Consider the following 16279-nt stretch of genomic DNA (forward strand, 5'->3'; position numbering starts at 1 on the left):
CTGTAGCTTCCACCACTTGGTCTTCTTTTCTGTTTTCCCTCTCTTCTTCTTCCTGACCTCCAGAGTCATCTTACACACCACCATGCGGTGCTGTCTGGCTACACTCTCTCCTACCACCACTTTGCAGTCAATAACCTCTCTCAAATGACCTCGTCTACATAGGATGTAGTCCACCTGGGTACTCCTACCTCCACTTCTGTATGTCACTCTATGTTCCTCTCTCTTCTGGAAGTAAGTGTTGACTACAGCCATTTCCATCCTCTTCGCAAAGTCCACCACCATCTGTCCCTCCAGATTCCTTTCCTTCACACCAAACCTGCCCATCACCTCCTCATCACCTCTATTGCCCTCACCAACATGCCCATTAAAGTCTGCTCCAATAACAACTCTCTCTCCTCTGGGGAAACTCTGTATGACCTCATCCAACTCACTCCAGAATCTCTCCTTCACTTCTAACTCACAGCCAACCTGTGGCGCATACCCACTGACTACATTCACCATCACCCCTTCGATTTCTAACTTTAAGCTCATCATCACTTAAACTGCTATAAAAAATATAGCTGCTTACCATATTTTCATGACTATAAAGTGCACTTAAAAGTCATAAATTTTCTTCCGCCAGCAGGGGGCGCCCTATGAGCCGGTGCGCCTAATCTGTAGTTGTGAGTCGTAGAACAAGATAGAGTGAGGAAGGGGGAGAGATGTAAAGGCCAAGTGGAACCTAACTGCAGTGCAACTATCTACATTTTAAAGCCTTCTATGCTCCTTCTACCTCATAACCCTCAACCATTTCAGTACAGGAGGAGTAACCAGAAAAGCAGCTTGGCCACTGCTTTAAGCTGCTGTTTCGCTAGCGCATAGGAGGAATACAGAAACAGACCAACGCAAGTGTGTGTGTGTTTATGTGTGTGTGCTGAAAGCAGCAGGTTTTCGCTAGTGCATATGAAGAAAGGAGACGTGCGGCGCTAGTCAGTGCATTTGTGTGTGTATGTGCTGAAAGCAGCAGCGTTTTCTAGCGCATATAGAAAGGAAGAAAGAAGACGTGATGGCAGGCGCTGCGCACCTCTGTGTGTGTGTTGTGTGTTTAGTGCTTGTGTAGGATAAGGAGGAAGGGAGACAAGACCCCGCAAGTGAGCGACCATTCAGTTTGTGTTACCTCGCCTTTGCTCCCGCTCCCACACCTGGCTGTGGTTCCTGTCTATGGCTCGACTCGCACCCCCACCTGTCCCCTCAACCACGGCTGGATGAAGCTCGTCTGCTGGACCCCAACACTAACCCTTTATGTATGTAGTTGTAGGGTTAGATAAGTTAATTCTTCTCTAAGAGTTCTGGTAAATCGCCTTTCCGTCCTGGGGGAGGATCCCTCCTCCATGTGGGCACCCCTGAGGTTTATTCGTTTTGTCCGGAATCCGTTTTTTTAGGTGTTTTTCCTTACCGCGAAGGGGGGGTCTAAGGGCACGGATGCCAGTATAGCTTAGTCAGTTTGTTAGTTCATTTTAGTATTTTCCTATTGAACTCTTTGTATTCGTGATCCTTTTGAGTTCATGTTTTACTTCGAAGCCCATCGAGACGACTGTTGTTGTGATTTTGGGCTATACAAATAAAATTGAATTGAATTGTTATTCAGTTAGGGAGAACAGTAACAAAAAAAAATTTTTTCCTCTAAAAAACAGAGACTGGATTTTTTATTAACCCACTCTAGAAGTGCCAAGGGTCTGAACGGGACGTGAACGTGCCCGCGCCTTAACACCCGGTGCGCCTTTTGTATGTGTCAAAGATAGAAAAATCCACCGTGACTAAGACCGCGCCCTACCATCCGGGAAAATGGTCGGGAAAATATGGTACTCTAAAGTGTCCATAGGTGTGATTGTGGCCCTGCAACAGACTGGCAACCTGTCCAGGGTGTACGCTGCCTTCGCCTGCAAGTGGCCAGGATGGGCTCAGGCAGCCTGTGACCCCGAAAGGGAACAAGCGGTTTAGGAGATGAATGAATGAAAGATGACTATAAAACTATCGTTCTTAAAATCAGAATGGTTGCCCTGCAGGAGCTGAAGAACAAACACAAAACTCGTTAGTTTAAGCATGAACATGCAGGAGCAAAGTCTGGTCTTAAGAAGGGGCTGAAGTATACAATTTGACTCATAAAAAGTTGCTCCTACTGTGGTTATGAGTTTTCTTCCTCACAAGGCCTCTGTTCCAAAGAGCATCACTGAATGTGCAGACATATCTTTGGCCAGAATCATTCTGTGTCATCTCATTGTTGAGTCAACAGATGGATGGATATGGTACATGACAAGCTACATGATTTGATTTGATTTGACATGCAAAGAAGCAAACAGGGCCAGACTAATATTGTACAACATCTGCCAGGATCGGTGGTTGTAGGACCCATACATGCAAGGGACAGAAGAGCAGGCATGGCCCAACTGAATGTATTTAACTAAAACTAAGCATGGTTAACAGAAGCGAGGTCAGGGACAAGGTGTGTAGTAAAATGATCCGGCAAACAGGAACTGAAAATTAAAACTGCAAAAGTGATTCATATCCAAGTGGAGACAAACACCAATTTACAAACTATAGACCTGTTTCTCTTCTTCCACAATTCTCAAATATTAAAGAAAAAATATTCAATGATAAATTAGCTTTATTTATTGAAAAACATAACATAAATGAAAACCAATATGGATTAAGAGAAAATAGATCAACCTCATTGTCTATCATGGAATCACAAATGCTCTCGACAAACAGAAATATGCATCTGGAAGTTTCCTTGACTTAAAAAAAGCATTTGACTCTCAATCATGACATCCTACTTGGCAAACTGGAAGTGTCTGGGATAAGATGACTAGCGCTAACTTGGGTCAAAAGCTATTTAACGGGAAGAAAACAATTTGTCAAGATTGTCCCCCCAACCACGGCTGGATGAAGCTCGTCTGCTGGACTTTATATATGTAGTTGTAGATTTAGATAAGTTAAATCTTCTCTAAGAGTTCTGGTAAATCGCCTGTCCGTCCTGGGGGAGGATCCCTCCTTCATGTGGGCCCCCTGAGGTTTCTTCGTTTTTTTCCGGAATCCGTTTTTTTTGGGAGTTTTTCCTTACCGCGAAGGGGGGTCTGAGGGCAGGGATGCCAGTATAGCATAGTCAGTTTGTTAGTTCATTTTTAGTATTTTCCTATTGAACTCTTTGTATTCGTGATCCTTTTGAGTTCATGTTTTACTTCGAAGCCCATCGAGACGACTGTTGTTGTGATTTTGGGCTATACAAATAAAATTGAATTGAATTGAATTGAATAGAAGATTGATGAATATACATCAGAAACCAAAGAGATAAGTTGTGGTGTCCCACAAGGATCAATTCTGGGCCCACTGCTATTCAATATTAACATAAATGATACATTCAATGTTTCAAAGCTAATGAAACTCATATTATTTGCTGATGACCCAAACATATTTTATTGTACAGACAATCATAGGGAACTTATCAATGTGGTGAACACAGAGTTAAACAAAATAAAATTATTGATGGATTACAACAAATTATCTTTAAACCTAAATAAAACCAAAGTAATGTTTTTTGGTAATTACAACGCCAAAAACCGAGCTCTCAATTGAAAATAAAATGTCTCAATTGAAAGTGTTACAGAAATCAGTCTTAGGGGTTTTTATCGATGACAAACTAAGTTGGAAGGCACACATCAGACACATACAAACTAAAGTCTCAAAAAGTATTTCAATCATAAATAAATCTAAACATATATTCAAATACAACCGTAGATATTTATTGTACTGCTCCTTAATATTACCATATTTCACCCACTGTATAGAAATTTTGGGGAATAATTATAAGAGCTCACCACATCCTCTCTTTTTACTTCAAAAACAAGCCGTCAGAATTGTACATAAAGCCGGATATCTTGATCATACAAACAATCTATTTTATCAATCAAGACTTTTTAAACTGTATGAGCTTGTGGATTTTTACACCAATAAATTTTATACAGAGCCAGTGGGAAATCGTTACCATTCAATATCCAGAAACAGTTCTTAGAAAAAAAAGGAGGCTACAGACTGAGGGGATGTAGGAACTTCAAGATCAAACTGATAAGAACCACAAAGAAAAGTTTCTGTGTGTCGGTGTGGCACTAAACTCTGGAACGGTTTAAGTAATGAGCTCAAAAAATGTTCAAATATTCAAATATTCAAGAAAATGTATAAAGAAACTCTTATTTCAGGATATGAAGATAAGACGAGTTAAGGATCAACAGGTGTTTGAATAATTCCAAAACCATGTGTGAACTTGACTGTGGTGAAATAGTCAAAGCTCTTTTAATTACAACCAATGATTAATGCAATAATTATTACTGAAATGTTTGAATTACAATCAATAAGCCATTGATTTTCTTTACTTGATCTGCAATGTGTAGCAATAATTACTGGTTTAATGTTATGTGTTCTAATGATAATCAATTATTATTACATATCGGTCCTGTTACTGTTTACTAAAATCATGAATGAATGTTTTCTGAAGATAATCAATCATTAGGCACTGCATGTTGTTACTTATGAAAGAATCTATTGGATCAGAACTGGATTACGAAAACTGTAACACTATAATATGAATTAACTCAGTAGGGGTGGGATTATATAAACTCGCTTCTTCCTGCTCCTTTTCAAGCAATAAATCAAGCTCTACTTAACTTTAGCTAATTATCTCTGTATTAAATTAAACAAATTTTATTTAAGTGACTTTTTTGTTCTGTTTTATTTTCTCTCTTTAATCAATGCACTTCAACATTTCTGTATGTAAACATGTGTAAATTCTTTATTGCTTATTTTATATTGTTTTTTTCCACCCTGACATACATGTAAGTGGTCCTTGGTCTCTTCCAGCTACCCCACCCTGAAGATCTTGTCGGAAAAGAGGCCGGACATACCAATCTATGTAGGCGACACATCCCGGCCCGTGTTCTGGTAAGTCGCTCTCGCTGAGTCTTTATGGCTTTTTTTTTTGCTGCTGCGTCAACTTCTCTCTGCTGCCGTGTGACAGGAATCTGGAACAGAGCAAAGTCCAGCTGACCAACATCAATGTGGTTCCTTTTGGAGTCTGGCAGAACGTAATCATTTCACTTAAACACCCCCCCCAATAGCCACAGGGGATTAAGTCACGAGCCGGGATATCCGCTGTCGTTGGGTTTGAGTTTCCTCTTGGTTTTGCGCAGGTTGATGAGCAGCTGAGATTTATGATTCTCATGGATGGGATTCATCCTGAAATGGACACGTGCATCATTTTTGACTACAAAGGTAGAATCGGTTGGTTTCTTACTGAACTAGAACCATTGTTGGTATTGAAGCTCCTAACCTCTCTGTGATCACAGGCCACCTGATCCTTAACACAGTGGACTGCACTCGGCCCAACGGAGGCAAACTTCCACTGAAAGTGGATTTGATGATGAGTGACTTTGCAGGGGGGGCGTCTGGATTCCCTATGACCTTCTATGGGGGGAAGTACACTGGTGAGTCTGAAATAAATACCTGATGACCAGCAGATTTCAAGGTGCTGTTTGTTGCAATGTATAAGCAGTGATGGGGAAATGACTTTAAAAAAGTAATTATTAATTTGGTTTAAATTAAAATTAAATTACTTTACTCATTCCTGATTTAAAAAAACAATATTGATTACTCGTTAATTTGCTTTTCTCCAGTCATAAAAATTCAGCATGCGCTAAGGTAAATAGGACCGCAAGTGCTGTGAACGCGTGATATATTTCTTCTTCTTTTGGCACCTCTGTGTTCATGATGTGTCAAAAATAGTGAGGTTAAAGTGACGTCAATGACACGCCACTTGGTCAAAGTTTGACCTGGTTAAACTGGCAATATGTATTCAACTTCATTTTGAACGTAGAAGAGGAAACGATCGTGAAAATTGAAATCTATGACTTTATGTTCTTTATGATTTCATGTTTATAGTATGAAGCCCATTGAGACGATCATTGTTGTAATATTGGGCTATATAAATAAAATTGAATTGAAAAACCTCCATAAGAATTCCCGTGACGTATGCGCATGTGGAAGAAGGTGACGTGCAGTGATGGAGCTTCTCTTATGGACAGTGGCAGAGAGTTCCAAAGCTTTGGAGCAGCAACAACAAAAGCTCTGTCCCCTCTGAGCTTCATCTGGACCTCGGTACCTCCAGAAGCAGCTGATCAGTTGATCTGAGGCACTGGGCTGGCGAGTAAGGAGAGAGAAGTTCAGAGAGGTACAAGGGGACAGACGATGTATTAAAGTGAACTCTAAAATGCACAGGCAGCCAGTGGAGAGAAGCTAAAATTGGCGTGATGTGGTCTCTCTTACGTCCTCCAAGAGACGTGAGGGAGTCGACTGCAGAGTTTGAAATGTAGGTAGAACAATGTTCCACAGCCGATTTTCTAAAGCCTCTGAATCAGATCCACACATTTCCTATACAGCTCCATCAGTGGTTGAGCTCCTTATTGTAGAAATAGTCCAACAGCATCTGGACCACATGTGCTGCTAAATAAAGAACAAGAACAGGAACTGACCACTATCTTCATCTTCCTCCTGCACTAAAACCAACAAAGTTTTAAATGACTTCGTCTCACACATTCCCTGTATGTCTGTGACCTGTTTAGCTAGGTCAAAGATCGTTAGCTCAGGGAAAGGCAACAGTTAGATGAATCCTCAATTAAGATGCATGAAAAAAATGAGGAAGAAAAGTAGCAGCTTATGGTCTAAAAGTTGCCAATAACTAAAGTTGCACACCCAGAAAGTTTAAAGCAAATCAGAGACCTGCTGTTTTTTTGGTTCTGGTTTTCTTTCAAGATTCTAGTTCAAAATAAGGAAAAGATATAAGATGGAACAAAAACAGGGATGAAAATGTTTTAAATCTACTCATCTTTACTCTGGGAACTGCTTGGTTTTCTCTAAATGAATGAACAGTCGGCAGCCCATCGTCGTCAGCAGACGTTTGTCTTCTTTGGTGTTGAACTCGTTTTGCCATTTTGTCTTAATTTCTTCAGATGAATCTTTGTTTCCTTTGTAAATGATTGATGGCCTGACTCATGATAAGACTGTGACCAGCTGTCCAGCGCCTCGCCCTGACAGGTGTAAATGCTGTTTACCTTTCCCAAGATGCATGGAAAGCTTCCTTCATCAAGAACGAGAGGAAGAAGCTGTTGAATTACAAAGCCCAGATGGTGAAATCTCTCCAGCCAAAGATCTACTGCCCCTTTGCCGGATACTTTGTGGAGGCTCATCCATCAGACAAGTTGAGTTTGTTGTTGGGGGTGGGTCCAGATCCCATTGCATGAGGGTTTAGTGAGAAGGACAGAATAAATCAATGCTTTTGGTTGTTTTGCCACATCCATTTTTGCTTTTGGTCTGGTTGCTGCTAAATGTTAAAGACCTTCTACAAACGTCATCAGACTGTTGAGTTAAATAAGCAGAATCATCATGTCAGTTTAAAACTATTTTAGCTTTGTGAACACTACAAGCACACACTGAAAACAGTAAGTTGTGCTGTTTGATGATTTGGCTCAGGTACATCAGGGACACAAACATCAAAAACAAGGCAGAAGATCTCAACACACTCATCAACAAACTCGCTCCCAACATCCTGACATGGACTCCACTGCCTGGAACTGTGCTGGACCTTGGCCTCGCCCTAAGAGATCCCCAGGACAGGTGAGAGCATCCACTCAAATCAGGAGAGCTCATCAGACCGAGACACGAGAAGTTTCATGATCATGATGAGACTTAATAACATTTTTGTTTTGAAGATCTTTAGCTACAAATGGGATTAACAGATAAATGTGTAAAAGTGCTGGTCATTAAATTAGAATACCTTCAAAAAGTTAATCCATTTCACTCATTCCGTTCAGGAGGGGGAACTTGTCTAATCTACACATTCATTCTGTGCAGACTGATGTTTCAAGTGTTTACTTCTTTTAATGATTTTAACTGACAATGAAAATCCTTGATTCAGTATCTTCAGTATCTAAGAAATGACTTAACTCCAATCAGAAGAAAGGATTTTTATAAATCTTGGCCAAAGAGAGAGCACGAAAATGAAAAGTCATAGGTCATAGGAGAGCACAAGGGTTATTGTTTTTATTTTTTATTTTGCAGTTATGTTGCACAAACAAGAAAAACAAAAAATAAATAAAACAAACCCATACCAGCTGTCAGATATACTCACATGAAAAAAATGGAGGAAAAAAAAGAATTAGCCACAAATAGACAGGGTATAACAAAATCATTTACCAGTGCATAAAACCAAAGTTAGTCTTGAACCTTTGTAAACTGCTGATTGAAAAAGTCCAGAAAAAAGCTTCTATGTCTGAAGAAATGTTCTTTCTGAACCTCTCATCAAGTAACAATAATAATAGTAATTGGTACTTTATTTACCCCACATTGGGGAAATTCTTCACTGCATTTTAATCCATCCACTGGGGGGAGCGGTGGGCTGCAGGCTGGCCGTGCTCGGGGGGCGACAGCTGCCTGGGGAGAGCAGGGATTGATCTGCCAACCCTTCGGTTGTTGTACGACCTGCTCTACCGCCTGAACCACTTGCCGCCTTTAAAAGAATAAGGCATCAAGCCAGAAAAGTTGAAAAAAAAAATTTGTTTCTGACCCAGAGTAGGCAATTTTAGGGTTTTATCCCTAACCCCAAAAAGGAATAATTGGGGATTTAAAGAAACTTTAGTGTCCAATACTGCAGTCAATGCTTCACCAACTTTGCCCCAAAAAACGTGTATTTTGGGACAAAACCAAAACACGTGAATCAGCCTCACCAGTTTTACATTTATCACATGTAGGGTCATATTTGTATATATTTTTGCCAATTTGAAATTATGAAGGTGAATCCTGTGAACCACTTCCAACTGAACGAGACAATGCTTGGCACACATTGAGGAGGAGTGAATCATTCTCAAAACATCATCCCACTCTGATTCACTGATCTTAATCCTAAGATCAGTCTCCAGAACCCTTTTAATGACTGACATTAAAGTTGAATCCAGACTTGAAATCAGACCTATCATTGCTAAAATGGCTTTCCTTTTGGAGGGATCAGAAATCATGATCCCATCCATGGCATTGTTAGGAGGCAGTGATGTGCGGTCAGGTGAGGCAAATGAGGCACAGCCTCACCTGTCATCCTCGTGATAAAATAGAAACTAGGTAAAGGTAAACTAAGTAAATATTATTTTCCACTGATCTGTGTTAAATATATATTTTTTCAGTCAACGTAACCCGTTTTTCACAGTTTCTGAGGTTAAAATAGCTGATTTTGAGAGTTGCGCAATCACAGACAGAGCTGAATCTCCTGTTGAGGCTCTGAAGCGCTGTGCCTCATGTCTGATGGCAGGACTCAATGTTAAGAGACATGCGGTGGAAGCTCTGCTATAGGCCTGCAGAAAGGGCTTCAGGTGAGGCAAGCCTCACCAGCAAGGGGCAGACGTGAGCTGACAGCTGCTTTGTAGCTACACTTGTGCCGTAGAAAAAGACCAAGAACGTCTTATAAACGAAAGGAAAATAAGGAAGACTTTCCAACAGATCAGAGAACTGTTTGTGGAGAAGGATTGACACATTGAGTCAAAAATAATAATAGTAATAATAATAGTAATTGGTACTTTATTTGGCTCAGGTGGTTGAGCGGGTCGTCCAATGACCGAAGGGTTGGCGGTTCGATCCCCGCTCCCACCAGCCAAAATGTCGTTGTGTCCTTGTGCAAGACACTTCACCCTCCTTGCCTCCAGTGTGGCTCCACTGGTGTGTGAATGTGCATGAATGATCCCGGTGATGGTCAGAGGGGCCGTAGGCGCGAAATGGCAGCCACGCCTCTGTCAGTCTGCCCCAGGGCAGCTGTGGCTACAACCGTAGCTACCATCACCAAGTATGAATGAGGAGTGAGTGAATAATGGACACAATGTAAGCGCTTTGAGTGTCATGAAAAGCGCAGATAAATCCAATCCATTATTATTTATTATTATAAAAAGTAAGGACAAACATGTTTTTTTTTGACTTGGGAGTAAATGGAAATAATTTAAGTAAAATCATATATTTTATTTTTATTATTTACACAGACAACATTTGATAACACTGATTAAAGCACCAGAATAAGTTGTTTACAGTATATATGAATAATTTATACACAAGAAGAGTGTTCTCTCCGTCTATAAAACAAATATTTTCTGTAGGACAAATATTTTCTTGTGTGTATTTCATAAGCTGTTAGCTGTCATTTGATGAATGGTGAAAAATTTATCATCATAAATTTGACTTCAGAGGCTCACCAGCCATCAACCTCACCGCACGTCACTCTTTCGGAGTATTGTCTGGGAACCCTGGGATGAAGACTGAGACAAAGAGAAAAATCTGCAAGTATCTAAAAAAGTTGCAAGTCGGAAGGTTGTACTTATCAGATATTTGCTGAAAAGATGTGAACTTATTTTCATGGGATAAATGATCTAGGGTTTTCACCCCTTGTTGTTGCCACCTGAGAAATGTAGTCTTAGGCTCAAGGTGGGAAGAAAACATTTCAGGCAGACAATTCATGCAGTAAAGAAGATTTATTCCATATTTATTTTAGTTTGGCATAAGGCTCCATTCAGATCCAAAAACCAAGCATCGCCATAGAAAACTTTGTGTATTAAACTACCCCCCAAACCAAAAGGAGATCAGCAAGAGTTTGAAGAGAATGTGAATGTTGAATCAGTATTAATAATAACAATAATAATAATACATTTTATTTGTTAGGCGCCTTTCAAGGAACCCAAGGTCGCCGTACATAAAAGTGAAAATAAAAGCAATAGAATGCACAATAAATATAGATTTAGATAGGTCATAAATAGGAAGTTATGGGTGGAAATAGGCAAGTTGGTAAAGATGAGTTTTCAGTTTCTTGGCGAATTGTGACAGAGAGCCAATGTTTCTGAGGTCAGGAGGTAGAGAATTCCAGAGCTGGGGGGCAGAGCAGCTGAAAGCTCTGCCCCCCATAGTCACAAGACGAGCAGTGGGGGCATTAAAATGAAGGGAGGAGGAGGATCTGAGGGTACGGGTGAGTGTGGCGACATGAACAAGATCTGATAGATATGATGGAGCAAGGTTGTGGATGGATTTAAAGGTCAGGAGAAGTATTTTTTATGTAATCCGGTGTGTAATTGGTAGCCAGTGAAGCTGCTGCAGAACAGGTGTGATGTGTTGGGTGGAAGGTGTTTGAGAGATAATTCTGGCAGCTGAGTTCTGAACATACTGTAGTTTTCGTAGAGTTTTTTGTGGTAGACCAAAAAGAAGGGAGTTGCAATAATCTAGGCGGGAAGTGACAAGACTGTGCACCAGGACGGCTGTGGAATGAGGACTGAGGGAAGGGCGAAGACGACGGATGCTGCGAAGGTGGAAATAGGCAGACCGGGTGATGCTATTGATGTGTGAAGTGAAGGAGAGGGTGCTGTCGAAGATGACACCCAGACTCTTAACCTGAGGGGAGGGGGAAATGAAGGAGGTTTCAAAGGGAATGGAGAAGTTCTGGATGCTGTTTATAACGGATTTGGTGCCGATCAGGAGAAGTTCAGTTTTATTGTTGTTTAGTTTTAAGAAATTAGTAGTAAACCAGGATTTTATAAGGAGGTAAAGAGGAATTAGGCTTTGTGGAGACGTAAAGCTGAGTATCGTCTGCATAACAATGCAAGTGAATTTTGTATTTACGGAGGATTTGACCAAGAGGGAGAAGGTAAATGATAAATAGCAGGGATCCCAGGACGGAGCCCTGGGGCACACCTGTAGTGACAGGAACTGTGTGAGAAGTGAATAGTTTTAATTGAATAAATTGGGTGCGACCAGTATTATGTGTGTTTGATGAAGTGTGTTTTGGAGGCATTCCATTCCATACCATTCCAGAATTACAAGTACGAATGCTGTGTGTGACCCAGCACCATTCACCGTAGGGCCGCTCCCGTTGGAGTACAGCGCCACGAAGGGAACATACTGTCTAGATCAGTGTTTTTCAACCAGTGTGCCGTGGGAGATGGTCAGGTGTGCCGTGGGAAATTGCCCTCATTAACTGATCTAAAAACATTTCCCATCTCCAGGATATCAGCTTTGTGTTCTGTGTGTGATAAACACTGAGTAGTTAGGAATATGAAAGATCATAAAATTATTTTTTCTTTGTGTTTATTTGATTCTATTAAAGACATTTTGATAAGAATGACGGTAGCGCGATGTAGCTGCTGTTATTAACTGTTTTCTGAAAAGTCCCGACCCTTTAACTGTCTCCACCAATCATTCTTGGAGACTTAATCACATGTCATCAGTCTGACCAATCAGAAGTGGTTAAAGTCCGATTCTGCTCATAAAGTCTCTCAATTCCAACAAAAATACCAGCTAAAGCTCATCTTTGGTGGTGTAGCTTTCCACATAATCTGGTGTCAGGCCGTGGAACAAGTGAACAAAACAATGAAGCTCAGAGAAGAGAGTCTGTCTGCCATCACTACATCTCCCATGATGCATTGGGTTAAAGTGACAGTGTCTCAGCGCACAATGAATCTTCCTTGTTAAACGTCTTGAAACAACAATAAACACACATCTTACAGTTTTTAAATCTTTTAACTTAACTCTTATTCCATCTTTTATAAAAAAACAGCTGCAACCTTTTTCGTTTTTTTCTGCCACATTTATCACAAAAATGCATGTGAGATTGAAGGGGGGCTTTAGATCAATGCAGACTATGAGATTCTCCTTTTTTAATTTTTGGATGCTGGTGTGCCACAGGATTTTTGTAAAGGTTAAAGTGTGCTGTGGCTCAAAAAAGGTTGACAAACACTCATCTAGATAGAATGGAAAGAAAGCCAGGCAAATTGAACGTGGAGCCAATCCGTCCGAAAAGACGCCGCAGGGGAACTATAAATTGAAACCGCCATGAACCAAGACCTGTAAGACGAAACAAGCTTAAAATCCATAGTTTCGACGCTTCTGTCTGCAGCGTTAGAAAAAATGAAAAAAAAAAAAACGGTTGTCCGTGGCAAGTAATATTTGGTTGTCCGCCACAATTTCTGGTTGTGCTTCGATACCAATATTCAACAGCAACGAAACCTACTCAGATGTCAGTACTTACATCTTTATTTCTTCTATACATCTAATATCAACTGCCTCTTACGATGGACATTTAAAAAACTCTTTAAATAATAAAAACAAACATTTTACTAAACATTGAAGCATCTGGTTACACAAAGTTTTGGCAAAAACTTGAAATTAATATCTTTATAACTAGTATCTTTACACAGATTTAAATATATTGGTAATAATATAAAAATAATTGTTGTTTAAAGAATATAAAATACAAAGACTGTTGTAGAAATTTAGAATATCATATCAATCCCATGGAAAAAGGTTTTTTTTTTCAGCTCATGTCAGTCTGTTCTGTTATGAGTGAAAGTTATAGTGTTTAATGAATGCGTTTTAAATCTGTTTGCGTGTTTTTGAAGACTTCTAGCGGTTGCGCCAGGTACTGTTGTTTAAGGCCTTCATTTGAATAATCTTTATTGAAAAGTGGACATGTACGAACAGAAAGGATTCGCTAGCATGCAGGCATTTCGTTTGTCAGTGGAAAGAATTTTGTCATGATATGATCTCGTGACAGACCCAGATGCTGTAACCCGGAAGGAGGAGGCAGGTGAGAGAACGGTGAGTAAGGGGTTTATTTTGTAGGAGCCAGCGGATCCAGAGGAAGTGGTGTGGTGAAGTGTTACGCCCCCCCCCCCCCCCCCCCCCCCTTCTAGTGGCCCAAAAAGGACGCAACACAAAAAAAATGAAGCCCCATCTCCCTCCAGTCTCAAAAGCCAGCACACTTAAAGCAAGTTAAGAGATTTATTTTGATTGAAACATGAGACCTAGAGTATTTACTTCAGAGTGGACCTAGGCCAAAATAACAAACAAAAATTGACCTACCTAACAAGAACCCAAATCTTACCTAGTAAAACAACATAAACCAAAAGACAACAACTTACCTCCCTAACATAACATAAACATGAGAAAACATGAGTCAAAGTAAATGGCAGTCCACTCCTACATCTCTAAACTCTATATAGCTGGTTTTGGGAGAGGTGGGAAATGTCAAATAAGCCTCCTTTGGTCTTCTTCCTGGTTCCTTTTATAGCAGGTGTGATTCCAGGAGTGACTTCTGGCAGCCAATCCACTTCCAGTGCTGGAGCACCACACCAATCACAGTCCGGCACCTGCACACTGACATTTGCAAGACACACAAAAAGAAAACCACACAAAGCAAAACGTCCAGGGACGTAACACCCCCATTCCCAAAGATTGAACATTAAAACAAAATGTTTAATACAACCCTGATCGCGAAAGGGTATCAGCTAACACGTTCTCAGAACCCTTCTTGTGATGAACTGAAATATTAAAGTCCTGCAAGATAAGGGACCAACGCATCAATCTCTGATTTGAATTACGCATTTGAGAGACAAATACCAACGGATTATGATCAGTATAAACTCTGACTGGGCTAGAAGAAGATCCGAGGTAGACCTCAAAATGCTGTAAGGCCAACAGTAATGCAAGAGCCTCCTTCTCTATCGTACTGTAGTTTAACTGATGTTTATTAAACTTCTTCGAAAAATAGCTGACTGGATGATCAACCCCCTGCTGATCCTGCTGCAAAAGAACAGCCCCAGCTCCACCAGCGCATGCATCAACCTCCACAGCAAATGGTTTTGAAAAATCAGGTGCAGCGAGAACTGGTGCACTGCAAAGCAATGCTTTAGCTGCCACAAAAGCATTTTCACACTCAGAAGACCAAACAAATGGTAATGACGGGCTAACAAGATGTGTGAGAGGAGCTACCACTGCAGAAAAATTCTTGCAAAATCCTCGATAGTATCCACACATGCCCAAAAATCGACGCAGCGCTCTCTTGGTCTGTGGGGCAGGAAAATCAAGAATTTTGCAAGATTTAGGGTAAGGGAGGCACCACAAAGACGGCTAAAAATATCAGACAAGATTTCGAGATGTTCCGACCAAGTTGAAGAATAGACTACCACATCATCCAAGTAAGCCTCACAGTTCTTAACTCCCAACAATACTGTATGCATTAGTCGTTGGAATGTTGCGGGAGCATTGCGCAACCCGAACGGCATGACAGTATACTGGAGGAAGTGGTCAGGTGTAACAAACGCAGAGATCTCTGAGGCACGTGGTGTCAATGGCACTTGCCAATAACCCTTCAGCAAGTCTAATTTTGTTACAAAGTTGGCTGTGCCAACTCTATCAATACAATCCTCCATCCGTGGAAGAGGAAACGAATCAGCCTTGGTGACCGCGTTTACTTTTCTGTAATCGGTGCAAAAACGAAATGTGCCATCTGGTTTTGGGACCAAAACACATGGTGAACTCCAAGCACTACTGCTCTGAACAGCCAAGCCATGTTCAAGGAGGTAGCTCACTTCCTGCTCCATTATAGTCCGTTTAGTTGGATTAACATGATAAGAGTGTTGTTTAATAGGTCTTTGACCTTCCACCTCAATATCATGACTCAGAACAGACGTCTGATGAGGATGATCGGAAAACAACAGCAGATTATCTTCAATCAAACGGATGATGTCACCACGAGCAGGTTCAGACAGATAAGACAAAAAACTGTCCAGTTGGCTCAATATGGCAGAATTCCCCAAACAAGCGGTAGGCACAATTCCACTTTTCTCCATAAGTCCATCCTCTGAAATATGATATTCGGAGGGACGAGCACACATAGAGACTGGAATTACTGGAGCCTCACCAGAAGTACAGCTCGAGTCCCCTCTGGAAAAATAACGCTTCAGCATGTTGATGTGACAAACTCTCCACCTCATATGGTCCAGAAAACTGTGCCTGCAGGCTGGAACCAGGCAAAGGCAACAACACCAGAACCTTATCACCTGCACAGAAACTTCTAGTCACAGACTTCTGATCATAACGTGACTTCATTTTAAACTGAGCACGTGCTAAGTTCTCCTTTGCCAACTGACACACATGTTGAAGACGCTCCCGAAAATTACTAATGTAATCCAACACATTACATTCAACATGAGATGTTTCCAGCCACCTGTCTTTTAGAAGTTGAAGAGGGCCACGCACCGTATGTCCAAATATCAAAGTTGCAGGACTAAAACCAAGAGATTCCTGAACAGTCTCTCTGACAGCAAAAAGTAAAAGTGGAAGACCCTCATCCCACTCTTTACCAGACTCAAGACAGTATTTAGCCAGCATAGACTTAAGA

The 16279-nt window shown here is 40.9% G+C and overlaps 1 protein-coding gene across 7 annotated transcripts in view; it reads left to right on the top strand.

Moving 5' to 3' along the window:
- cmah (cytidine monophospho-N-acetylneuraminic acid hydroxylase) overlaps positions 1-16279 on the top strand; it is a 130863-nt gene that overhangs the window by 43593 nt on the left and 70991 nt on the right. For all 7 annotated transcript variants that reach the window (XM_078947916.1, XM_078947919.1, XM_078947915.1 and 4 more), the window contains 6 exons: positions 4891-4971; positions 5048-5114; positions 5220-5301; positions 5376-5513; positions 7147-7282; positions 7555-7698. In XM_078947916.1, coding sequence (XP_078804042.1) covers positions 4891-4971; positions 5048-5114; positions 5220-5301; positions 5376-5513; positions 7147-7282; positions 7555-7698 — 648 coding nt within the window. The remainder of the gene's footprint in view (positions 1-4890; positions 4972-5047; positions 5115-5219; positions 5302-5375; positions 5514-7146; positions 7283-7554; positions 7699-16279) is intronic.

Source organism: Oryzias latipes, chromosome 5 (genome assembly GCF_053564925.1).
Source record: "Oryzias latipes strain Hd-rR chromosome 5, Olatipes_Hd-rR_3.1".
Taxonomy (NCBI): domain Eukaryota; kingdom Metazoa; phylum Chordata; class Actinopteri; order Beloniformes; family Adrianichthyidae; genus Oryzias; species Oryzias latipes.